At 38.9% G+C, this 26,704-nt stretch overlaps 3 protein-coding genes across 6 annotated transcripts; 1 reads left to right on the plus strand and 2 right to left on the minus strand.

Annotated features, from left to right (window-relative positions):
* LOC109223637 (adenine/guanine permease AZG2) lies at nucleotides 215–2,274 on the plus strand. Its single transcript, XM_019388021.1, has one exon. It carries the CDS (start codon nucleotides 394–396, stop codon nucleotides 2,008–2,010), a length of 1,617 nt encoding a protein of 538 aa, XP_019243566.1. The 5' UTR covers nucleotides 215–393; the 3' UTR covers nucleotides 2,011–2,274.
* Nucleotides 2,897–17,986, minus strand: LOC109223638. Of its 4 annotated transcripts, none has more exons than XM_019388023.1 (8): nucleotides 17,912–17,986; nucleotides 16,845–17,004; nucleotides 11,333–12,248; nucleotides 11,139–11,231; nucleotides 5,277–5,354; nucleotides 5,016–5,093; nucleotides 4,748–4,878; nucleotides 2,897–3,657 (listed from the first exon to the last, which is right to left on the minus strand). In XM_019388023.1, exons 2-8 carry the CDS (start codon nucleotides 16,959–16,961, stop codon nucleotides 3,415–3,417), a joined length of 1,656 nt encoding a protein of 551 aa, XP_019243568.1. In that variant the 5' UTR covers nucleotides 16,962–17,004; nucleotides 17,912–17,986; the 3' UTR covers nucleotides 2,897–3,414. The 4 variants fall into 4 exon arrangements, with proteins under 4 accessions (XP_019243568.1, XP_019243569.1, XP_019243567.1 ...); XM_019388024.1 differs by having other exon boundaries at nucleotides 4,748–4,872; nucleotides 17,857–17,980; XM_019388022.1 differs by having other exon boundaries at nucleotides 17,857–17,980.
* LOC109224316 (RNA-directed DNA polymerase homolog) lies at nucleotides 17,748–25,570 on the minus strand. Its single transcript, XM_019388902.1, has 4 exons — nucleotides 25,126–25,570; nucleotides 19,529–19,671; nucleotides 17,857–17,859; nucleotides 17,748–17,765 (listed from the first exon to the last, which is right to left on the minus strand). Exons 1-4 carry the CDS (start codon nucleotides 25,568–25,570, stop codon nucleotides 17,748–17,750), a joined length of 609 nt encoding a protein of 202 aa, XP_019244447.1.

The raw sequence follows: 26,704 nt of genomic DNA on the forward strand, positions 1-26,704 counted from the left end.
TTAAAGAACATTGGCTATATAAAAACTTTTTACATACCACTATGTATAAGCTAAGTTTTAAAAGGAACTATGGAGGGTGGTGGTGTGTGTGTGTGGGGGGGATGTTGTGCCATAATAATCATACTAACCCACTAAAAACAACCTTAAAAGACATGAGTTTTATTACTTTTTGTTCTATAATGACCACATAAGAATTAACAAAATCTGTCCGTCAGCCCGCATGACTCAAATTATCCCATTATTAAATACCCATACTGATTCATTCCTTAAATTACTACAATCTCACACTAAATTACAACTCTCTTCCTCTCTTCTCCTCCCTTATATTACTATACTGCTTTCCCATGTAAACATATTCAAAGAAACAAAAACAAACCAAACTGAGAAAAAGACATGGGGAGAGAGCTCTGTTCAACTGGTTCTTTCAGAAAATCATTGACCAAAATGGAGATGAAAATAAACGAAGCAATTTCAAAGAGTAGAATCGGCAAATACTTCAAGTTAGAAGCTAGAAAAAGCTCTTTTACTAAAGAATTTCGTGCTGGTACGGCGACGTTTCTTACAATGGCTTACATCATCACCGTCAACGCCAGCGTTTTATCGGATTCCGGCGGAACTTGCTCCGTTTCCGACTGTACTTTTCCGGCGAACCAAACACGTGCAAACCCAGACTGCATGTTGAAACCAAATGAAGGTTATGAAAAGTGTATTTCCAAAATGAGAAGTGATCTTATTGTTGCTACTGCCTTAGCTTCTATGATTGGGTCATTTGCTATGGGCTTATTGGCAAATCTTCCTTTGGGCTTGGCCCCAGGTATGGGCCCAAATGCTTATTTAGCTTATAATTTAGTGGGCTTTCATGGGTCTGGAAAAATGTCATATCAAACTGTTATGGCAATTTTCTTAGTTGAAGGTTGTGCTTTTCTTGCTATAGCTGTATTTGGGCTTCGTGGGAGAATAGCCCGGTTTATTCCTCAGCCCGTTAGATTGGCTTGTGCGGCTGGTATTGGGCTTTTTATTGCATTTGTGGGCTTACAAGCCCATCAAGGAGTGGGCCTAGTCGGCCCAGATCCATCCACTCTATTGACCCTCACTGCTTGCTCTAGTACAAATCCGGTGACCGGAGAATGCACCGGCGGGAAAATGCAAAGCCCAACTTTCTGGTTAAGTTCAGTTGGGTTTATAATTATGTGTTATGGATTAATGAAGGAAATTAAAGGTAGTATGATATATGGTATTTTATTTGTGACATTAATTTCTTGGATTAGGAATACTGCTGTCACAATTTTTCCTAACACATCATCAGGTAATTCAAGTTATGAGTATTTTAAAAAAGTGGTAGATTTTCATAAAATTGAGTCTACAGCTGGAGCAATTAATTTTAGCCATTTTAATAATGGTGAAGTATGGGTGGCATTATTAACATTGTTATACATAGATGTACTAGCTACAACAGGTACATTATATACAATGGCTGAAATTGGTGGATTTGTTAATGAAGAAGGAGAATTTGAAGGTGAATATATAGCATATATGGTAGATGCAGGATCAACAATAGTTGCATCAACTCTAGGTGTTTCACCTATAGCCACATTTGTAGAATCATCAGCTGGGATTAAAGAAGGTGGTAGGACGGGATTAACGGCGATAATCGTTGGATTTTATTTTCTATTGTCTTTGTTTTTTACACCTTTGATTGCTAGTGTACCACCTTGGGCTATAGGTCCATCTTTGGTAATGGTTGGTGTGTTGATGATGAAAGTTGTTAAGGATATTGATTGGAATAATATTAAGCATGCAGTTCCTGCATTTGTGACTATGGTTTTAATGCCTTTGACATACTCAATATCCAATGGTATTATTGGTGGAATTGGAGTGTATATTGCGTTAAGTTTGTATGATAGTATGGTTTGTTGGGTGAAGTGGTTGATGAGAATGAGAAAGATGGTGGTGAAGGAGCAAAATCAAGTGTCAGCTGCCACTGCAGATCAGAATATTGAAATTGTTTGATATTTTGATAGTTCATCATTGTAATTTAGTAGTTCATTTGGGTTGGAAGTAGTTTTTGTTTTATTTCATCTAGTGATAGCAGATGCACAGGCCACCGTGAAAGATCATCTTTTCAATTAATTTTACTTTTTTCAGATGGAAAATAGGCAAGATGTAATAGATTGATCTTTCAAGGGCGTTTGTGCATCTTAGGCTTTGTGGTATTCAACTATCCTGTGTCAAGTATTAAGATTTTGATAATTTTCTATGTTCATCTCTCTCCCTCCTGCAGTGTAGCTTTCTGATTCTTGGACACAGTTTTTTTTACTTTTTCTTATTGTTGGCGAAGAGTTTAATTGTTTCTTTATAGGATAGGTCACTCTGCCTATGTGGTTCATAGAAAAGAAACTACATAAAATAGCCAGATTTACAAATGATTATTGAAAAATAGCTACAGTTTCAAAAGTAATCGAAATTTATCATTTTTTATGTAAAGATAAATCTAAACAAAAACACCCTTGAAAATTCGGAAAAATTCCAACATAATATGCTGGAGTTCGAATTTTCTACGTATGAGATTCCACCATGATGTGCTGGAGTTTCATAATGTGCTTGAGTTCCAACATAATATTCTGGAAGTTTATACTAATGTGCTTAAGTTCCAACATAATATTTTGGAAGTTTATACACAGGAGCTCCATAATCCAGCATATTATGCTAGAACTTTTCATGTGTTGGAGTTTCAACATAATATGCTAGAAGTTTATACACAAAAGCTCCATAATCCAACATTCCACGTTTCAGCAAAACAATGATTATTTTTCAATGACTTTGCAAATGCTAGCTATTTTCGAAAACTAGCTAGCCCATGCTATTTTTTACCATAAAACCTAACAAGGGAGCACGCTTCCTTGAAATGACATAGATTATGAATTTTCTCTTCGAAGAATTACAATGCTCAGTGAACGGTTAGGAGTTCCTGAGTCCGAGTTGGCCCATCTCATTATAGAGATGCTGCTCGACAATGGTCTTGTAATTAGACACAGATCTCACAAATGCAAACTTTCTTAGCTATGGCGAGGAAACAATCAGTGAGGATCCCCTTGACATATTTCCTCTTTCGCGTCTCAATGGCCGCAATATGGATGGCCTCAGATAAGAAAATTTTCAAATAAACATGCTAGTAGACTCAAAAGAGGAGAGCTTCAAAATAATCCAAACGTCCAAATGATAATTTGTGATGAGTACTAACATCACAGTTGCAAATACAGTGCAACTTCAAAATGATAGTAATCAAGTTATGACCCAGCCAGGCAACAACGCTGTTCAAAACCATAAATAAGAATCTGGGCATCGCTCCTGTTTCATTCCTCTTGCAACTGCTCTAGATAATTGGCTCCAAGTAGTTCTTTTGGCATCTTACTTTTACAATTTGCGTACAGCAAATATACATTCCCACTTATTTTCAAGTTCAAAAAGACAATCATCTCCACGATTCAGGCCATAAGCTGCAGCAAAAATTTTCCATCCATTTGTCAAAACATCAACACCTGCTCTGCGATGATAGAGGATTGGCCAGATTTTTTTATCCGGTCCTCGTAGAAAAATAATCCACCTTTCCAGCTTTGCCTTTTTCATTAAATATTTTCGCCAGGATTCTGGTAATTCCTGCACAGGCATAAACGAGGCCTAAATTCAAGGAGAGATAAAACGGATGTACATATTGGGAAACAAAGAGAACTTCAGCCAAGTACAAGAACTAATTTGCAGTGTAGAGCGCACTAGATTCTCCAAAGACTAGGCAATATGCCTGAAATTACACTAGAAAAAAACGAACACAGTGGTCAGGTTACTACAAAACTGGAACTCACAAACAGCAATGCAATGTAACTGCTGCTTCACATGGTTTTCAGGTGATGAAAGGACTGGAACTATCAAAGATCAATGTAATGTAGGTGTTGCTTCATATAAACTTTGATGCTCCTATATGACATCTTCCTCTTTTTTAACACTATAAACCAAAGAAGCACAATCTCTTTTTTTCCAAAGAGAAACCTAACAAAATGTCTGCACTGCACACTTCTAAGAGTTGAAATCAGCCATTTGCTGACAAAAAAGGAGTATAAAGAGAACTGTCCATTATTTACCAATTGATTCAGTTATTTCAAGAAAATCATACCTCAACATGATTCAAGGACATTTATAATCACAAAATATACTCATTAACTTTAGATTTAAAGAAATTCTGCCATCATTGGCATCTCCTGCTTCATAGATGCTAAATTTGAAACATAGCTATACTTGATCAAAGTAATAATTATAAGTTACTATATGTCCAGTGTGATTTTAAGATGCTTACTTTAAACATTGAAAAAGAGAAAAGTTTAATCTAAATCCAGCATATGGGCTTGCAGTCATCATTTTATTATTTATGTATTTTTCTTTTTCAATATTTGAGTTACAAAGTAATCATCACTTTTCTTCGATCTTCATGAATTTGTAAAAACATTTTATGGTGTTTAAGCCAAAGGCGTCCTGACAAAGACATATATTCCCTCTATAACATCTTAGCAAATGCAATACTTTGATGAAAAGAAGTCAAAATGCATGCATCTTCAGCGGTAAATTCAAGACTCATACAAATTTAAGCAGTATATAATGCCAATATTGAGAAATATTCACAGAGAATGCATCAGACAATAGGAATACTGCAATTCAGCAAGATGGAGAATCGAATGATACTTAAACAAGCTGTTACCAGAAAATCTCGACCATCGACCTCCAGCAAACATGAATAGCTGACTGCCGTAAGAGATGGCATGTCTCCTGAATCAGCAGGCTCACATTTGATGACTTTTTCATTACCATTTGCTGGCTCCTTTCCTGAATCTTGTACATCACAACAGAAAGCAGGAAGAAGATGCTCAAAGGCAGTCAAAGCACAGCACAAACATTGCAGTTATGAAAAAGGAAATCAAAGTTCAAATAAGTTTTAAAAATATATAAGAATGAAATAAAAAGCATACCACTTATTGCTCTAGCAGGATAATATGCTTTTGCTGCTGTCTCCTCAAATTCTTTCTTGACTAGTCTTGTTTCACTAGCTTCATGTGGCAAAAACGTTTACTATGTAAAAATCGAATAAAGTCAATATAAGGATTTATACTAGCCGATCAAGCACCAGCCAGGGTTGACTACAGGTAATCAGGCATGGTGAAGCTAGGGAAAAGTAAATCAAAGTTCAAATAAGTTGTAAAAATGTATAAGAATGAAAAAAAAAAGCATACCACTTATTGCTCTAGCAGGATAATATGCTGTTGCTGCTGTATCCTTAAATTCTTTCTTGACTAGTCTTGTTTCCCTAGCTTCATGTAGCAAAAACATTTACCATGTAAAAATCCAATAAAGTCACAATATAAGGATGTATACTAGCCGATCAAGCACCAGCCAGGGTTGACTAGAGGTAATCAGGCACGGTGCTGAGCTTCATACAGCTCAAAATTTCTGGCTCAACTTCAGCTCCATCAGGAAACAAAAAAAGCTCAAGGTTGAGAAGTTTGACCAGGCCTAAATCAAAACCAGCAATTTTGTGCCAAAACTCTTAATTCCTATTCCCAATTTAACCAACCCAGCTAGGAAAGGCGAGAATGATTGTTTAGGGGGAACGAGTCATATCTATCTCCCTAATGAAATGACCGAAATGGTGATTGAATCCCTTTTTATACACAGTGCCAATTGCTTCATCATTGTACTGGTCTTAAAGTTAACCTATCGCATTGGAGCCACTATTGAGTTGATTCGAAGCTCATGCAAAACCTTGTGCTACTGAGAATAAAGCTTCTCAAGAAGTGGATAACAACAAGAGAAAAAGAAAATTTTAGTAACCTTAGTACCAACTCAATTGTTCCTTAGCCTAAAGATTCCCACTTTTGACCTATATCATTTTCTCCTACAATCCAGGCTAAGAAAGAGTGGCACAACGATGCACTTCGGATATGTGATTGAATTCTATAAAGGGTAAGGGTTTTGTTCTACTTTGGAAGCAGCAAGATGGTCAGGATGGGCTTAAGGAAGGTGGATGTGAGCTGGCAAGGGAGAGTAGCGTAGCCTCAGGCAGTGGCGTAGCCACCTTATGCCAAGGGTGGTGAAGCGCACACCCTTCGCCGTAAAATTATACTGCGTATATAAGTTAAATACTACTTTACATGGTTATATATAATATTTGACATAGTTGAGTAAGGTAGTCCAGCAGTTCAGGGTGTCCAAAGTGACGTGTTGTTCACGGGTTCAAATTTTTGCGCGTTTTGTTTGCCAAAACTAAACGGAGATCACCATTTGTGGTCTATTTGATTCTATTTTAATCTAAAAAAAATTCTAATAAAATAACTGATAAAACTTAAAATTTGTGTAGAAATAAACAAGTAATCTTAAAAGTAATTTTTTAACTAAAAGTTATTTCTTAAATAAATTTTATAATTTAAAAGTCAAGGTCTACATAAATTTCTTCAACAAAAGCTCTCTACAAACTACAAATTCCCTCGACTCTCTTTCCTTTGATTTTATGCTTACTTTTATTAGTAAAATTTCTAATATTGTCTTTTTGTTATTTTTATTTTGGCGTATAAAACTATAATTCTATTAAATTTTTTTTTAATTGTTTAGCTAAATGTTGCATAGTTTGATTTTAAAAATTTGGTATACTATTCGTCGACAAAAAAAGTACAATTGACTTAGCTTAAAGTTTGAACACCCTTGGTGAAATTTCTGGCTACACTAGTGGCCTCATGGGGGCTTGTAAGGGGCATATATGATAGGAAAGGCTCTTGTCTTGTGGGATGGGAGGAGTAAGGATCATTTAAAGACTATGGAGGACATGATTATGTAACGACCCGGCCGGTCGTTTTGAGAATTTACGCCCCGATACCCTATTAACTGCTTTCCCCGTGTTTATTTCTGCTATTGTGATTTGCCGGGAAGATCCGTTTTGAGTTTCGGAGTGTTTTGGGACACTTAGTCCTTATGAGAGCTTAAGCTTTAGAATTTGGCTCGTAGTCGGAACAGTGTAAAGACGGCCTCGGAATGGAATTCCGTCGATTCCGTTAGCTCCGTTGGGTGATTTCGGGCTTAGGGGCGTGTTCGGATTGTGTTTTGGAGGTCCGTAGCTTATTTAGGCTTGAAATGCCGAAAGTTGAATTTTTGAAGTTTCCGGATCGATAGTGAAATTTTGATATCGGGGTCGGAATCCGATTCCGAAAGCCGGAATGTGAATTGTGTGCAAAATCTGGGGTCAATCGGACATGGTTTGGTTGGTTTCGGCATCGGTTGTAGAATTCTTGGGATTTCAAGTTCATTAGGCTTGGATTGGAGGGTGATTCGTGATTTTAGCGTTGTTTGATGTGATTTGAGGGTTGGACTAAGTTCGTAAGATTGGTTGGCATGTTTGGTTGAAGTCCCGAGGGCCTCGGGTGAGTTTCGAATGTTTAACGGAAGTTAAATTGGACTTAGGTAATTTCTGAACTTCTGAACTTGTTGGTTTCGCACCTGCGGAGTTGGACCGCAGGTGCGGCGCCGCAGAAGCGGTTAGGCAACTGCAGATGTGGTCTGAGGCTTGGAAATCGATTGTCGCAGATGCGGCTCAAGGACCGCAGAAGCGGAATCGCACCTGCGAGTAAAGGGGCGCAGGTGCGGAATCTGGTCGTTTAATGAAATTCCGCAGGTGCGGAGTAGGAGCCGCAGGAGCGGGACCGCAGATGCGATGGACCTCTCGCAGAAGCGGAAATTGCTGGGTAGAAAAGAGAGAAATCGAGGGTTTGAATTCATAACTTCTAAAATCGATTTTGAGCTCGGTAGAAGGCGATTTCTTGAGAGATTTTGAAGGAGAACTATGGGGTAATGAATTGTAACTCTAATTTGGTTCTAATACATTAATCTATTGTTAGTTTTATCATCTAATTAAGGAATTTGAGGGTAAAAGTTGGGAAATGGGGGAAAAAGTCCCCCAATGGAAAATCTGAGTTTTTAGTGAGAATTTGACGTCGGATTGGGATGATTTTTGTACGAGTGAACTTGTGAGTGAATGGGTGTTCATAATCGCGATTCCGAGACGTGGGCTCAGGGAGGATTTTTGGGCGCTTTTCTATTTTCTTGACTTAGCTTCGATTCCTTTAGCTAAACTCGTGGCAAGAGTGTGATTTCGGATTGATTGAGCTTGGTTCGAGGTATGTGGCTTGCCTAACCTTGTGTGGGGGAACTCCCCTTAGGATTTTGGTACTGTTGTTATATGAATGCCGTGTACGTGAGATGACGAGTGCGTACATGTGCTAATTGTTGAAAAAACCCGTTTTCATTAAGTAAATATATGTGTTTTCTTTCAATTGAGCAATATTTGTAATTGAAGTTTCCTGTTAGGCTTAGGAAAGCATGCTTATGTGACTTAACTGTTTTCTCTGCTTTAACTGCTTACTTGGATTCTGTGTAGCATGTTTAGAGTAGAATTTTCCTGTTTTCTTGATACGAACTTGGATAGAACAGTAGATTTCTTCCTTGAGACTGTTGTGTGTTTACTTTGGGACTACGGGACGGTATCCCGGGAGATTCCCTGCTTGTTTACTTTGGGACTACGGATTGGTATTCCGGGAGATCCCCTGCACCTTTATATTTGGGACTACGGGACGGTATCCCGGGAGATCCCCTGTACTGGCTATTTACTTTTAGACTACTGGACGGTATTCCGGGAGATCCTCTGCACATTTATGTTTGGGACTACGGGACGTTATCCTGGGAGATCCCATGTTGCTATCTCTACTTACTGAGTTATTTCCTTTCTGAGATTTCATCTTTATTTGACTGTTAGCATCCTTAATTACACTATTACGTTTTATACTGTTTTACCTAATTATATTTATAACCAGTATGGCCCTGACCTTCCTCGTCACTACTCGACCGAGGTTAGGCTTGGCACTTACTGGGTACCGCCGTGGTGTACTCATGCCCTTTCCTGCACATGTTTTCGTGTGCAGATCCAGGTTCTTCTGCTCAGCCATACTATCCGTGAGGCGAGGCGACTCAGAGACTTCAAGGTATATCTGTCGCGTCCGCAGACCTAGAAGTCCCTCTCTACTCTCCCTACTGTTATAGGCTTTTCCCTGTATTTTTCCTTTGTTATTAGATTTCAGGAGTTAGAAACCTTATGTATTCTCTTTAGCTTGTGATTCATGAGATTCCAGATTTTGGGAGCATTTTTGTTCAGTTTGAGAGAGTGTTATTGTATATGCCGAGCGGCATTATAACCTTTTTTATTATATTACCCGTAATTTTCTAGTTTCGTATCTTTAATTCTTTTTCCGCTAATTGTTAGGCTTACCTAGTCGTAGAGACTAGGTGCCGTCACGACAGTTCATGGAGGGAGAACTTGGGTTGTGACAGATTAGCACAATCAATAAAAAGGAATCAAAATAAGTTAGGTCATATATTGGAACTTTTAAGTGTGAGTCCAAAAATTCCGAATAGAATAATTAATTATACCATTTCCAAAAGACACCAGAAATCCAGCACGGCAACAACTATGCCTCAGCCCCAACAAGTTGGTGTCGGCTATATAAATCCTCACTAACCATGTTACCAATTTACATTCATCTCAGGCCAAACAAGAAATCAACACCAAAACAATTTTCAATCACAATTTCAAGTTGGAGAAGAGAGAAAACTTTCAGATGGTTGTTAACAACATTCAAAAGAACTCTACCATTTTGAATTACACGAAATAAGAGAAGTTTTTTAATTCTTGAGATGCAAATCTTAGGACATAATCATTAAGAATATTTTACACAATAATCTTAATGATTCTTTTGACTTTCAACAAGACCACCAAACTCAAAGTGGGTTTGCTTACCGCTTAATTTGAAAACAAGATATACTAAAAAATCATCGGAATAGCGAACAAAATCATCAGAAAGAAAAGGGTGGTGTAAGTCTTTGCCTTGAAAATCATCACTGATTGGACACCCTAAACCAAAGGTGCTTCTTACACCAAAAAGAGGTACTGGGATGAAATCATCGACATAGATTTAATTGACCATTGAAGAGTAACCAAAAAACGTTTTGGACTAATGACAAGAAAAACGCTACAAGAATAGCCAGTATAGAGGCGGAGCCAAATGGAATGGACCAAAAAAAAACTTGGCGTTATCAGAGCAATTACCAAGAAGAAACATAGTGCCTCTTGAAAGATTAACAAAAAAGCCTGATGCTACTAAGACAGTCATTGGAGAGAGGAGTTGTGCAGCAGGAACAGTCACCAAAAGAAGGTAAGAATAGTACAACTGAAAGAAAAGAAAATTCTGGCTGAATCGATAATGTGAAGCGCTGGTAGGTGAGAACTACTTGTCTCTACCAAGATCATGGAGGCTCTGTTACCAAGTAAAGAGAGAAAATTTCGATGAGATTGGATTTCAACATATAAGAGAAGCAAGTTTTCTGGGGAATTCCAAATTGCTGTGACAATACCATTAAGGATATTTCACCCCCATGTTCAAGAAAAATGAATTTACAAGTTCAAATATAAATAGAATTACAAAATACCTAGCAGTTGCTTGGAACGGAGGAATAATTATGAAATAGATACTGCCTAGCCTGAACGTAGTCTTGAAGCCAAATCTTTGATGATGTCAAATATGGAGGGTAGAAACAACGTTTTCATGGAAAAGGTAGTAACTAAGGAAAAGCATGAGAAATTAGATGGATGGGACAACTAGATGAATACCAGTGAAGGGTTTATAATGATGAGTACTGGGAGAAGAGAGAGGATTAGTTTTTGAAACTGACGAGTAAAGAACAAAATTTAGGGTCTTCCAACACATACACTAAGGACAGTAATGTAATTTGGTATACAATTAATCACCACAAAGAACAAAAGGCTCCGCTGTGCTCACGAGCCTACAAGTTGATCTTTATGGAATCTAAGCTCGACTTGAGACTGCATTTCAGACCAGCTCAAGACTGAGGCCAAGCTCGACATAGTGTGAGCAAAACCGAGCTATAGCTGAGCCTTTGCTGCCTCAACTCAGATAGACATATCCCTAACATGTATATTGACGCAGCACAACAAAAACAAAAAGATTCCTAACAATTTGAGGCGATCAGAAGCTTACCGAACTGAGATGCTTCATTGGATTTCTCTCTAGTAATTTGATTACTGCCTGTGCAGCGACCATCTTTGTTGTCAGATTGCAACATCATAGACTCTAATATCAATCATGTGGGTGAGGAAAACAAATCGGAGTCAATTAAACTATATGAAGGATAATAAGACATTGATAAAATGAAATGGGCAAAGGCAACTAACTAGTGTCAGTACTCATCCAATGATTTTGGTATTTGGTGACATTTGATACGTCATCATTTTTGTTGACATTTGCAGCACGTTTCAAGAATGAAGAAGAGATAATACCACTTGGACAATCATTTTGATCTTTTTGACTCAAAAGTGGAATATCTTCCGCTGGTACCATATCAGTTCCCGTGATTTCAGCCTCAAACTTTGGCAACAATTCTTCTGAATTTAAGTAGTCAGCAACAACTACTAAATTTGGTTCTGTTTGTGATCTTAAATTGGTTTCAACATGATTAGAATTTCCACCGTCAGCTTTTAAAAGACTGCTAGTTCCTTCTGCAAGAGGTTTGCTTGCTGGCATTTCAAAACTTGACAGATGTAAGCACAACCTGTCGTCTCCTTGATGATATTGAGCATCTCTATCAATCATACAAAACGATTCGTCCACGTATACAGCTGGATATACTAATTGTCCCTTCCCAGTGTCAGCATCAATGTTAGTTGCAAACTTTGTAATATGTGTCTTGCATGGGACCTTTTCGGACTCTGATACAGCAGATATTTTACTCCTTTTGTTGGCTGGATTTATATCAGTTGTCTGAAGCAGCTTAACCTGGGAAGTTGCTTCTGGATAAGTCCTTATTTTTCTTTTCCCTTTGCCGAAGTCACTGTAGAACTTGATCTTTTGACAACCACTTTTATCATATATTTGAACAAGGAAGTACTGACCCTCAACATAGTAGAAAACCAAGAAGTCACCCAGATTCAGACCATGTTCAGATGAAAATTCAGGCCATCCCTGTCGAATAGCAAGTGAACCTTTATGGTTACATACTTTTACCCTCCATCTCTGTCCACTCGAGTCCTCCAGATAAGTTTCCTGATCAGTCAGGTGTGAAACTGATCGAGCAAACGTGGGGGGAAAGTACTGAAAAGAATTTGCAAAAGTTAAAACTAAGAAATAACACAAAATCGACACATAAAACAAATGCTAGGATAAAGAAACAGGTTTATGACCATATCCTTAGAAGTCTTTTGAGTACTGTATAGTACATTTGCTTATAAAACAAATGCCAAGGCGTCTTGATAGCAATGGACACCTTTCTTAAGAAAATAAAACCATGAAAATTGGTTTGTTAACCGCATTATTACCGGAGAACAAATTGCAGTAAACTACAAATAAAGCTTCACAAATATGCAAATACCTAGATACCACAGATAAATATATTCCTGTAAGAAGCTTCAAGGCTTAATCAATGATTTATGATCTACCCGCTAAAAACTTGAGAGGTACTTAAGGAGATTTGAATCATCATTCCAGAAATGAAGTTAACTTTAAACAATTTACACGTTTTTCAAGTAACTATTAACTAAAAGAATATACAGAATCACATGATGCGTGAATGGATAGGTTTGACAAAATGCTCCGCAAAGTGCATGGACTGTGGGAGAGGAAGAAAGTCCACGAGAACACCTATTGCAGGTCCCAATTACTAAAGTTGTTCATAAGCAGTTGTCTCTCTAAAATTTATGGAGCATTTCATTTTTGTGTTAAGGTCTTTGAAAACGGGAAAGTTGCCTTCTTAATCCTTCCAGCAGAGTGACTTTAAAGCAATATAACATATAATCTTTATTTTAGTTTGGGGAAGTTAAGGAGGCACTGAATACTCATTTTAGAAGCAATAGCTTGTGAAAATTGAAGAATTCTTTCCAGGATTTTCTTGTTTTTTAAGAGCAGGTAATCCTTTGAAAACATGATGTTTCAGAACTCAAAGGTGTTTGGCATGAGTTCTAAAACTTAAACAGGCCTTTTGGGCTCTACTGCAAAAATTGACAAATGCAGATCATGATCATTATCAAGTGCATAGATACGTACTGAAAGATAACTAATATTAGGAAATTCAAGTGGTTAAAGAAAATTCTTAGACATTCTGGATGATCGTGGAAAGGAAGATCAGATAGATACTATTGCACTCAGTTTATTTGAATGAATCGGTAGCTATAGCACCGAACTCTACCATAACTAAAGTAGAAATCAAGCCTATATCTAATTCGATAGCAGATTAGTTGGATTAGCTCACTTCTCTATAGGTTACATATGCATTCTGCAAGGTCTTCCAAAATGGCAAAAATGCAAAACATCTGAATTATATTAAAAGTAGCAGCAAATATTTACTAGTCATAATTGAAATCTACTTCTCCCTATTCCGCATCACTAGGTTAGGAACAACCATGAAGGGATGAGTTTATGGAAAAGAATTCTGGCCAAGTAGTGCTATTTATGTAGTGTCCTTTAATAATTTGTAGTTATATCTAAGGATTTTGGAATCATGAGAAAGCTAAATGGGATAGACGTCTTCTTTTCTGAAATGGAGGATAGACGTCTTCTAAACAACAACAACAAACCCAGTGTATTCCCATAAATGGGGTCTGGGGAGGGTAGTGTGTACACAGACCTTACCCCTACCTTATAGAGGTAGAGAGGTGGTTTCCGATAGACCCTCGGCTCAAGGAACAGTGGAGGTAAAGCAACAAGTAGCAAATAATAGTAGCAACAATGTATTATGGTAACAACGCGAATGACACAGCATATAATAGTAAAGAACCATGAAGAGGATAGACGTCTTCTGTTATCTTAACAAGAAACAAAATCGATACAAAACTATGGAGGACCTAGGACCATAAACGCAAAGATAAAGTTGTTTCGATATTTTCAAGAAGTAGGTCAAAAACCTGTTTCTCAAATCCAAAAAGTTAGTAGCCACCACTTCCAGTACTAATTTTTAATCAGTTTTCTCACGAAGTTCCATAGCAGAAGTTCCTTTTCAAGAGATTTTTCATCTTTTCATTAATTTGCATTCATTGCACAACTTAGGGTGTGGTCTATAAGAAAAATAAGGTATATCTCAGTGAAGTTTAAGGGAAGAAGATCAAACTAAGCTACCAGAGTAAACTGTATCATAAAATGATCATTAATAGTAGGTAACAACCTCCTTATGGTAAGTCATTTACCTGGAGCACATATAGCGATCATGAGGGCAAAACAGGATCATAAAAGAAAGATTACTTGGTTAATAGCTGTTGTGGTGTTATTACAGAAGCTGTAACTTATATTCGATATACTCCTGCATTTATTTATTCAAATGTTTATTTTGATAAGCAATATATTCCTGCAGACTTTTGCCATTTACAAGTGACTCCAGGAACTCCCAATCTTGTTAACATACAGATAATCCTTCTCAGTTCAAATATGATGTAGCTCTATTCCCTCAAGAGTTGTTTATCCTTAGCTGAGGAGAAAATTGAAACTCTAGTGCAAGTTATAATTCATTTCTGCCTGCATATCCTTCCGATCATTTTGGGTGTAAGAATTTGTTTCTGTTTTCTTCTGAGTTCCATTGATTCGGTCATTCTGAATACAGTGTGCAAGAGTTCTGCCAGTTATGGTACCATATCTTGGGTATGTCAATGTTGAGGACTTACAGGTCACATAATTATTACTTCAGCTATTCCTCCTTTAGTTGGTAATAGTTGGTACAGATCCTACACCTCCTGCATTGGCGTGTTCTCTCAAAATTAAACTTGCGATGGTAGAGATCCTTTAGTTATAAATTTTGCGTTCTCTCAAATTTTTTAATGTGGTAGACTTACACAGCTCACATATTATCAGTTCAACCGTCCCTCCTTTATTAGGTACAGATTCTACGCCTCGTGCGTTGGCATCTTTTCTCATTATTTCTACACTTTTCATGGTTCCTAAATGAGTTCTCTTCCATTTGATTGTCAAATATCAGATCACTTATTCACTATCGTCTTAAAGTTGTTATAGAGTGAATACCAATCTCATATTTCAGTGGAGCATTCACTTGAAATTTTATCAGTTAAGTTGTACTTCATTAATCTGTTAATTTCAGAATGGAAAGGTTCAAATCTTATCCCAAATGAAATTTAGTCAGAAGCTCTGAACATAAGCAAGACCTTGTTTAACCACTTTTCCGGTGTTTATTGGTCCTAATAATCCTGTAGTTTGCTAACTATGTCAAAGTTTATCATTTCTGGAGCTTTTTATCGCCTCGTTCAGTTTAGATCCAAAGTGATATTCTTTAGCTTTGGCTTTCTGAGTTCATAAGAATCTGCTAAAATCCCTCTTTAGACTCAAGTAAGAATCCGATTTTACGATCTCAAAGGGCATGTAAGGATGAGGTTCAATACCATAACTGTTTTCTGTGCAGTGTATTGCTTTAAATATGCTGATATGCTATTTTAATTTTTTAGGAGTGTTTGGAAGGTCTTCCATATGAGGAAAAGAAAAGATCTAGAGGCGTTTCACGTTAGTCAAAACACCCAGAAAGAAGCTCCAGTAAAAAATATATTTTCAGCCACGTTTGCAGAAGTAGAATTAATGTATAGATTCAGGATGATTATGAGGAGTTAAATTTAGTATATGACAAGAAGGATTGAAGATACAAGGGGATGAATAAACTGAAACACTACATGGCCATGTCCAGAATATCAGAATCTTGAGAAGATTTAACTGAAAGGATCCCGTAAGTCTTCAATTAAGGAAATGACTTTCATTTTCGTTTACCTTTACATTCTTCTCGTAAGATTGAAATTAAGAAAATGACCTCCATTGACCAAAAAGGAGGTTGATTAGTGATCATGGATAAATAACCAAGAAGGAGGTTGAAAATGACCTACATCGACCAAGAAGGAGGTTGAAAATGACCTACATCGACCAAGAAGGAGGTTGAATAGCGACCACGAGTTGATAAACAACCAAGAAGGAGGTTAATTATCGACAATAGGGGTGATAATCCACCAAGAATTAATTGATAATCCACTGAGAAGAAAGCTGGATTAGTGATCACGGGTTGATGAAGGACCAAGAAGGAGGTTGATTATCGACAATAGGGTGATAATCGACCAAGAAGGTAGTTGATAAGAACGACTACTGGTTGATTTAATTGAAACTAATCCAAACATGGAAAGACAGAAGAACAAAAAAAATCGCCATTTTTTTTTAATGTTCTTTAATCTAAATAAAGGGTCATCCACCAATTAAAAATAACTTGAGGTCATTTACCTAATTTAAAACTTAGAAAAGGTCTTTTATTTAATAACTTGATGCCGGCTAGTTAGCTAGGTGTTGTAGCCTTGTTTCTTCCATTGAAAGATTGACGATTGACGGATTGAGTTCCTAAGACATCTTGGGATACCGCGGAAAATAGTATGGAGTACAATCATGAACCTAAAGGGTACGCTAAAGTTCATATTTGGGAAATGCTTTTTCAGTCCTTTAATCTTTCACACATTTTAACTACATTGATGAGAAAAAACTATAGTAAACATAAAGATTAGTCTTCAAAATATTAAGTAAAAGGATGTCATCAAAAAGTAGACATATAACTTCAAGAAGGACTGGAAACTGCAAATATGGTTATCAAAACCAACAGTACATTTAGAACGAGTACTTTAAACTAAGTTAAGAAAGTAAGCACACAAAGAAAAAATCACATTCTACCAGAATTTTGAGGAAACTCTTGTCGATCATCACTTTAAAGAAAGAAGAAACCCTCTTTCCATGAAACAAGAAGCCGTTTTGCTTGCACTCATCAGATGCTTCCTTCTCGCATCCCATTTCCTCCCAGTACAGAGTATGTCTCCCCAGAAACTTCTAACTCCTATATAGTATATGAAACTCACGAAAATATCAGCTAAAATTTTAAGTTTAGAAGAAAAAAATGGGAGAAAAGGGTGGACGGACCAAGGCATAGTAAGATGTCAAAAGTATGTTCAGGCCAACTAAAGCCAGAAGAATGATATAACAGTATCCAGGCAATTTATTAAAATTCAAATAGATGGTAAATTTCCCTTATGCAAATTCTTTCGACTACTTTGTATTCTCAAGAATAGACCAACGTAACTTTCTTGTCGAAATCTTGATATGTATAAAGTTATAAAAGCTCAAGAGAAAAAAAAAACAAAAAAATGAAAACTTAAAGTAAATTTTTTGTGATGATGATGGTGTGTGGGCCAGCTTCCACGCACCAAGGCTATTCCACCTGGTCATTGTTATCGCCCACCACGACAGATACCAAGTAACTATGTCCACCAAGACTTGGAAATATACGAAGAAATCACCTAGTATTTTTTAATACTGTAATTAATGAAGTAACATTTTGTCCAAAGATGGTAATCTAGGCATGACCTTCAATTTCTAGGGTTGCGCTTCAGTGAAATCGGCTACATGCACGTTATGAGATCAAGTCATATATGTTAACAATCAAAGCAGATAACAATAAAGGTAGCCGATCGATGTGTTAATGCAGCCATGATTGACGATCCTTCCATTTTTAAGCAAGCTCATCACTTTAATCAGCTATTACCATTTTTTAACATAAACCCTATATGACAAACATCGCTACTATCTGGTTGAGAGCAGCTAAAAATCAAAGAAAAAAAAAATGAAGAACTTCTAGACTGAGAAAAAAAAAAAAAACGGAAACAACGGAGAAGAAAAAAATAATAGGTACCGTCTGAAAACAGAGTAAAACAGCAGGGTGAGAGTAAGCTGAATCGATTCGCTACCGTTTCTCAGTTTTGTTCAAGTTGCAGAGCTTCCTTTTCGCACTGTCCAAAAAATAGCCTTTTGTTGCTTTATCCATCTTATTGTAGGAACTTTGCGTGCGGAATTTACTATATAGCGCATAATCTGTACTAGGATTATGTCACGCTCAATACACGTGATCATTTTTTATTTTATTTTTTTAAAAAAGGAGAAGATTATTTTAAGATTAAAATAAAGCAAAAATCACGTTTGTTGATGAACTTCTAAAGTAACTTAATTATTCAACACGTGTAGAAAATTTTGGACTACTTCAGGAAGTCGTTTGGTTGTTCCAGCATAAGTTAGTAAGAGGGATTTAAAAAAAATCTCAGCATTCAGCATTACTTATATAGCATTTGGTAGGATTATAAGAAAAATAGTTCATCCATAGTTTTACAGTATTTGGTTGATAATATTAAATAATATCCACAATTAAGTTATTGAGAAATTTATATATTATTTTATGGGAGATAAGATATAGTACGTATATTAACAATTGGGGTGGTTTTTGGCCATAGATTCCCAAATTTGTTTTGAAAAATCTGATTTTGGTGAAGTTTGGTTTGAAGATGAAAATGTGTTTGGACTATGGCTGTCCAACGGGACGGGACGAGACAAACTTAACGGGACGACATGACAAACGAGACGAAACGGTCGGCCCATCCCGTCCCGCTAACAAACGGGATGGGACGGGACGGAACGGGAGGGGACGGGTTCGCGGGCCTTAAGTGTAGTTTTAAAAAAAAAGTCTAGTTTTTTGAAAATGACTAAGTTTTTAAAGTTTGCAACGGCTAATTTTTTGACTTATTTAATAAACTTAAATGTCAAAACGAAAATTAGAAAACTAAGTAAAGAATTATAAAATATTAAAACAAAAGACTTGTAATGAAATATTCTAGTAATTATAAATTTATAATAGAGTTATAATTTATTTAATATAGTTTCAAAGTATTAAGTAACTAAGACAATTCATAAAAAAAATTCAACGCTTAGAGCCTTTTATTTTATTAATAGAACTTTCAAATCTCACATACAAATATAATTCTTTTGAAGAGCACCTAATCTACGCCGCCACCTTCTAGGAAGAGTTCTGTTTGAACTAGGCCTCTTAGTAGCCAATTACAAATTATCATACTAATATTTGTAAGCTCCTATATAGCTTCTTTGTAACTTATCAATAATATCTCTGTGTTAGCAGAAGCATTATCTAAGGTGATAGTTAAAACTTTATCAATGAGTCCATAAAAATCAAGTATTTGTAGAACAGTAGTTGCAATATATGCTCCAGTGTGTTTTGAATCGACAAATTTATAACCAATAAAACGTTTTTGCATGTTCCAGTGATGATCAACCCAATGACATGTAACAGTTAAATAATCACAACCATTAGGACTACGACTTATATTAGATGTGATAGACACTTTACAATCTAAGTGAAAAAATATACAACGAATATACTGAAGATATTCGGTTTGAAATTTAAAAACATCATTTCTAACCGTGGTCTTAGGAAAACCTTAAAAAGCAGGGTTATAAGTTTATTGTATATAATGCACAAAAGCAGGGTGAGAAGGAAAAGTAAAAGGTAAGCCACAGACAACCACAATTTTTGCTAAGTTCTCACGATCTCTATCTTTGTTATAAGGCCGTAAAACAGTACCGGAAGTAGGATCAAGCTGTTGTTGTACAAAATTAGAACCTCCACCAGATCCACTAGGAGTGCCAGTACCGGTGGTAGGATCTATAATTTTTCCGGATCTATGCTAGCTTGTATCCATAAAGATTTGTCATCCTTAAGTAAGTGTGTGGTTAAACCCCATGTCCCACTACTTTTTGTGTGTACAAATTGTTGCTTACATTTATCACATATAGCACGATGACTGACTTTATCATATTTAAAAAATTTCCATACAAGTGATATTTTGGGACGTTCAGCCTTAGGCTTACCCCTTACAGGGGGTACATGGGGTAAAGCTCCAGATCGAGATTGACTCTGAGTTTGTCACGACCCGGATTTCCCATCCTCTGGAGTCGTAATGGCGCCTACTCGTAGAAGTTAGGCAAGCCACACATTTAGAGTTCATAATATTTTTGTTTTAAATCCATGTTTACCAATTAAACTAACAGGAGATAAATAATTAAACAACAGCGGAATTCATAATTTTGCGGAAGACTTAAACGAAGTAAACCAAAATAATAAGGAAAATCCACATATGCCTCTACCCAGGACTGGTGTCACAACATTCACGGACTATCTAAGAGTGCTACATACAACTGTCTGAAACAAGGAATAAAGTCTGTCTCGGATACAAAAGGAAACAGATCATAAATAAAGATAGAGGAGATGCCGGGCCTGCGGACGCCTGCAGGACTACCTCAGGAATCTCGGACTGAAGGATAGCTCCCAATCTACTGCTGATGACCAAAAGCTACTCCGGGACCTGGATCCGTGCAAAAGAGCACAGAGTGTAGTATCAGCACAACCGACCCGATGTGCTGGTAAGTGCCTAGCCTAACCCCGGCGAAGTAGTGACGAGGCTAGACCAGACTACCAAATAAACCTGTACAGATATACAGTATATGGCGGAAAAATAAACAAGAAATGAGCAGTTAAAAGGGAGGGGGTACATGCCTCGGGAAACAGTTCAACTTAGCAGAAACTAAACAAATGTGAAGGAAGAGCACAGAATCTAAAACAATATAATAACACTACTATTGCGGCGCGCAACCCGATCCATAGGTATATATATATAACTGTTGCGGCGTGCAACCTGATCCAATAAATATAATATGTCTGTTGCGGCGTGCAACCAGATCCAATATAATATATATGTAGCGGCGTGCAACCCGATCCAATATAATATATATGTTACGGCGTGCAACCCGATCCAATATAATATATATGTTGCGGCGTGCAATCCGATCCAATATAATATATATATGTTGCGGCGTGCAACCCGATCCATATATGTATACATAAATAAAAATGTTGCGGCGCGCAACCCGTTCCAAATATACAGCTCACAATAATCATGATAAAAATTCCGGCAAGGGATTAACCATAAAATACTCTATCCCGGCAAGGGAACTCAACAGTACATGTATATTCGTCCCGGTAAGGGAGAACCAGCTATAACCAATCTCAATTCAACTTCTAATCATCTCCATTATCACCATTTCCAACTCATAAATACTTCTACGAAAATAAGCTAATCCTTTACTCAATACCATAGATCTATTCACTATTACAACCATAGTATTATTCAAGAATACAATAAATATCAATTTAAGACTCACGGTCATGCTCGATACCGACGTGTAGATACTCGTCACCATGCCTATACGTCGAACTCCACAAGAAACACATAGCAAATATGACTCAACTCCTAATCCCTCAAGCTAAGGTTAGACCAAACACTTACCTCAAACTTCCACGGGCAATTCAATCCTCAATAACCGCCTTTCCTTTCGAATCCGGCTCCAATTCAATTGTATCTATACAATAATGACTTCAATACATCAACAAATGCTAAACAATACGAACCCAATGCCTAATTATAGCTTTTCCATCATTTTCCCCCAAAACTCAAAAATCGACCCCGGGCCCGCTTAGTCAAAACACGAGGTTCGGACTAAAATCAAATCCCCAATTCACCCAAGAGCCCAAATATATAATTTATTTTCAAATTCGACCCCAAAACGAGGTCTAAATTAAGAAAAATCAAAAAGCCCTAACTCTACCCAAATACCCAATTTTCTACCTTAAATCACATGTTTTAGGCCTAGAAATTCAATAGATGTTGATGAAAATGGAAGGAAATAAGTTAAAGATTACTAACCAAGAGATTATGGTGAAGAATCGCTTCAAAGTTTGCCCCAAGAGGTGTGGAGAAGAAGAAGTTATGAATTTTGGTGATATTCCCGTATGGCTACTGTGCTGGGTTTTAAAAATTTAACTGGACAATTTATACCTATGCGATCGCGAGAGAGGAAATGTGATCGCATAGTTTCACTGAACCTCACGCTCCGCGATCGCAAAGGAGCTAATGCGATCGTATAGACTAAGCTACCCAGCCCCCTCCAGCTTTCCTATTCTTCTACGCGGTCGCAACTATATCTATGCGATCGCATAGTGTAACAGACCCTTCCCCCACGCTGCTGCTATGCGATCGCGAATACACCTATGCGATCGCATAGTACTACACATCAGACACCAGAAAAACTGAAAACCTGCAATCTTTTCCAAGTCAAAACCATTCCGAAACACATTCGAAATACACCCGAGCCCTCGGGGCTCCTAACCAAATGCATGTACTAACTCAACAACATCATACGAACTTATCCGTGCGATCAAATCGCCTAAATAACCTCAAAAGCAATGAATCAAAACTCGAAAACATGAATTTTTCCTCAAACTACATTAAGTTTCAAATTTAGAAATTCAAGTCCGAAATACGTCAAACGACGTCCAATTTCAACCAAATTTCACAGGAAGGACTTAAAACATATGTAAGACCTGTACCGGGCGCCGGAACCAAAATACGGGCCCGATACCAACACCTTCTAATCAAATATCATTTCAATTTTCCTTAACAATTTCAAAAAAACAATTTCTTTTAAAAATTCATTTCTCGGGCTCAGGACCTCGGAATTCGATTCCGGGCATACGCTCAAGTCCCGTATTTTCCTACGGACCCTCCGGGACCGTCAAATCACGGGCCCGGATCCGTTTACCCAAAATGTTGACCAATGTCAAATTTATTCATTTTAACATCAAAACTTAGCATTTTTCACAGAATTTCATATTTAAGCTTTCCGGCTACGCACCCGGACTGTGCACGTAATTCGAGGCAACTCTAAATTAGGTTTTCAAGGCCTCGGAAGTACAGAATTAATTAAAAATAGGTGATGACCCTTTGGGTCGTCACATTCTCCACCTCTAAAATAACCGTTCGTCCTCGAATGGACAGAAGAAGTAAGTACCTGAGTCGGGGAAAACATGAGGATAACGGCTCCGCATATCGGACTCGGACTCCCAAGTCGATGCCTCAGGAGGCTGACCTCTCCACTAAACACGAACAGAAGGGAAACTCTTCGACCTCAACTGACCAACCTGCCGGTCTAGAATAGCCACCGGCTCCTCCTCATAAGTCAAGTCCTTGTCCAACTGGACAGTGCTAAAATCTAACACGTGGGCTGGATCGCCGTGATACCTCCGAAGCATGGACACATGAAACACTGGATGCACGGCTGATAAGCTCGGGGGCAAAGCAAGTCTATAATCCACCTCTCTCACTCGATCAAGAATCTCAAACGGACCAATGAACCTAGGGCTAAGCTTGCCCTTCTTCCCAAATCTCATCATGCCCTTCATAGGCGACACTCGGAGCAATACCCGCTCACCAACCATAAAAGCCACATCTCGAACCTTGCGGTCTGCATAGCTCTTTTGCCTGGACTGAGCTAAACGAAGCCTATCCTGAATGATCCTGACCTTGTCCAAGGCCTCCTGAACCAGATCCGCACCCAACAACCGAACCTCTCCCGGCTCAAACCATCCAACCGGAGACTGACATCGTCTACCATATAAAGCCTCATAAGGAGCCATCTAGATGCTCGACTGGTAGCTGTTGTTGTAGGCAAACTCTGCTAAAGGCAAGAACTGATCCCACAAACCTCCAAAGTCAATAACACAAGCTCGGAGCATATCCTCCAAAATCTAAATAATCCGCTTTGACTGACCGTCCGTCTGGGGATGAAATGCTGTGCTCAACTCAACTCGTGTGCCCAACTCTCGCTGAACTGCTCTCCAGAAGCGCGAGGTAAACTGCGTACCCCGGTCCGAAATGATAGATATGGGCATACCATGAAGGCGAACAATCTCCCGAATATAGATCTCAGCTAACCTCTCGGATGAATAAGAGACTACCACAAGAATGAAATGTGTTGACTTGGTCAGCCTATCAACAATGACCCATACTGCGTCGAACTTCTTCCGAGTCAGCGGAAGTCCAGTAACAAAGTCCATAGTGACCCGCTCCCACTTCCATTCGGGAAGCTCATATCCTCTGAAATAAACCACCAGGCCTCTGATTCTCGTACTTAACCTGCTGACAATTCAAACAACGAGCCACATATGCTATGATATCCTTTTTCATTCTACGCCACCAATAATGCTGCCGCAAATCCTGATACATCTTCGCGGTGCCCGGATGAATAGAGTACCGGGAGCTATGGGCCTCCTCCAATATCAACTCTCGGATCCCATCCATATTAGGCACACATACTCGACCCTGCAATCTCAAAACTCCATCATCATCTAAAGTAACCTGCCTGGCACCTCCACGCTGCACCGTGTCTCTAAGGACACACAAATGGGGATCATCATACTGCCGATCACGGATGCGCTCCAATAATGAAGAACGAGCGACCGTGCAAGCTAACACACGACTGGGCTCAGAAACATCCAGTCTTACGAATTGATTGGCCAAAGCCTGAACATCCAAAGCAAGCGGCCTCTCACCGACCGAAATGTAAGCAAGACTGCCCATACTGGCTGACTTCCTACTCAAAGCATCGGCCACCACATTGGCCTTTCCCGGATGATATAAAATGGTGATATCATAATCCTTCAACAGCTCCAACCACCTCCTCTGCCTCAAATTCAACTCCTTTTGCTTGAGCAAATACTGAAGACTCTTGTGATCCGTGAACACCTCACATGCCACGCCATACAGATAATGCCTCCAAATCTTCAATGCGTGAACTATGGCTGCCAACTCCAAATCATGAACCGGATAGTTCTTCTCATGAATCTTCAACTGCCTCGAAGCATAGGCAATGACTTTGCCATCATGCATCAACACTGCTCCAAGCCCAACACGGGAAACATCACAATAGACTGTATAAGGCCCAGAACCCGTGGGCAAAACCAACACCGGTGCCGTAGTTAGAGCTGTCTTAAGCTTCCGAAAGCTCGCCTCACACTCATCCGACCACCTGAACTGGACACCCTTCTGGGTCAATCTGGTCATCGGGGCTGCAATAGATGAAAACCCCTCCACGAACCGTCGATAGTAGCCTGCCAACCCCAAGAAACTCCGAATCTCTGTAGCTGATGCTGGCCTAGGCCAGTTCTTGACTGCCTCGATCTTCTTTGGGTCCACCTGAATTCCCTCTGCTGATACAACATGACCCAGAAATGCGACTGAAGCCAACCAGAATTCACACTTCGAGAACTTAGCATATAACCGACTATCCCTCAGAGTCTGAAGAACCACTCTAAGGTGCTGCTCGTGCTCCTCCTGGCTGCGGGAGTATATCAATATATCATCAATGAAGACTATCACGAAAGAATCCAAATAAGGCCTGAACACTCGGTTCATCAAGCCCATGAAAGCTGCTGGGGCATTTGTCAACCCGAATGACATAACCAAGAACTCATAATACCCGTACCGAGTGCGGAAGGCTGTCTTAGGGACATCAGATGCCCTAATCCTCAACTGATGGTAGCCGGATCGCAAGTCAATCTTGGAAAATACCCTGGCACCCTGAAGCTGGTCGAACAAATCATCAATCCTCGGTAGTGGATACTTATTCTTGATCGTTACCTTATTCAATTGCCGGTAATCAATACACATTCTCATTGACCAATCCTTCTTCTTAACAAATAACACCGGCGCACCCCAAGGTGAAACACTAGGTCTAATGAAACCCTTCTCAAGCAAATCCTGCAAATGTTCCTTTAACTTTTTCTACTACGGCGGGGCCATACGATATGGCGGGATAGAAATGGGCTGAGTGTCCGGAACCAAATCAATGCAGAAGTCAATATCCCTATCGGGTGGCATACCCGGCAGGTCTGAAGGAAAAATATCAGGGAACTCACAAACAACGGGCACAGAATCAATAGAGGGAACCTCAGCACTAGAATCACAAACATAGGCTAAATAGGCCAAACACCCCTTCTCGACCATACGCCGAGCCTTCATAAACGATATAACACTGCGGGTAGAATGACCAGGAGTCCCTCTCTACTCTAAACGAGGCATACCCGGTAAAACTAAGGTCACAGTCTTGGCATGACAGTCCAAGATAGCGTGGTAAGGTGATAACTAGTCCATCCCCAATATAATATCAAAGTCAACCATGTCTAGAAGCAATAAATCTACACGAGTTTCAAGACCCCCAATCACCACAACACAAGAACGAGGGACTCGATTGACCACAATAGAGTCACCCACCGGTGTAGACACATAAACAGGAATACCCAATGCATCACTAGGCATGACCAAATACAGGGCAAAATAAGATGACAAATACGAATACGTAGACCCCGGATCAAACAACACTGAAGCATCCCTATCACAAACCAGAACCGTACCTGTAATAACCGCATCTGAAGCCTCTGCCTCGGGTCTGGCCTGAAGAGCATAACATCGGGGCTGAGCCCCACCACTCTGATCTACCTCTATGGGACGGACTGCTGCTGGCTGGCCTCCACCTCTGGCGGTCTGAGCTCCACCTCTAAATCCTCTACCTCCCCCTCTAGCACCTCTACCCTCACCTCTAGCTGGCTGGGCGGCCTGTGGAACATCTGGTGCCTGAATCATAGCACGGGGACCCTGCTGCTGCGACTGAGTACTCACCAACCTCGGACAAGCCCTCCAGACATGACCATACTCACCACACTCATAACATCCACCTGAATGCTGCGGCTGAGGAAATTGAGACTGACCCTGGCGGCCTGAATGACCACCCCGAAAACTCTAGAG

Source organism: Nicotiana attenuata, chromosome 3, assembly GCF_001879085.1.
Source record: "Nicotiana attenuata strain UT chromosome 3, NIATTr2, whole genome shotgun sequence".
Taxonomy (NCBI): domain Eukaryota; kingdom Viridiplantae; phylum Streptophyta; class Magnoliopsida; order Solanales; family Solanaceae; genus Nicotiana; species Nicotiana attenuata.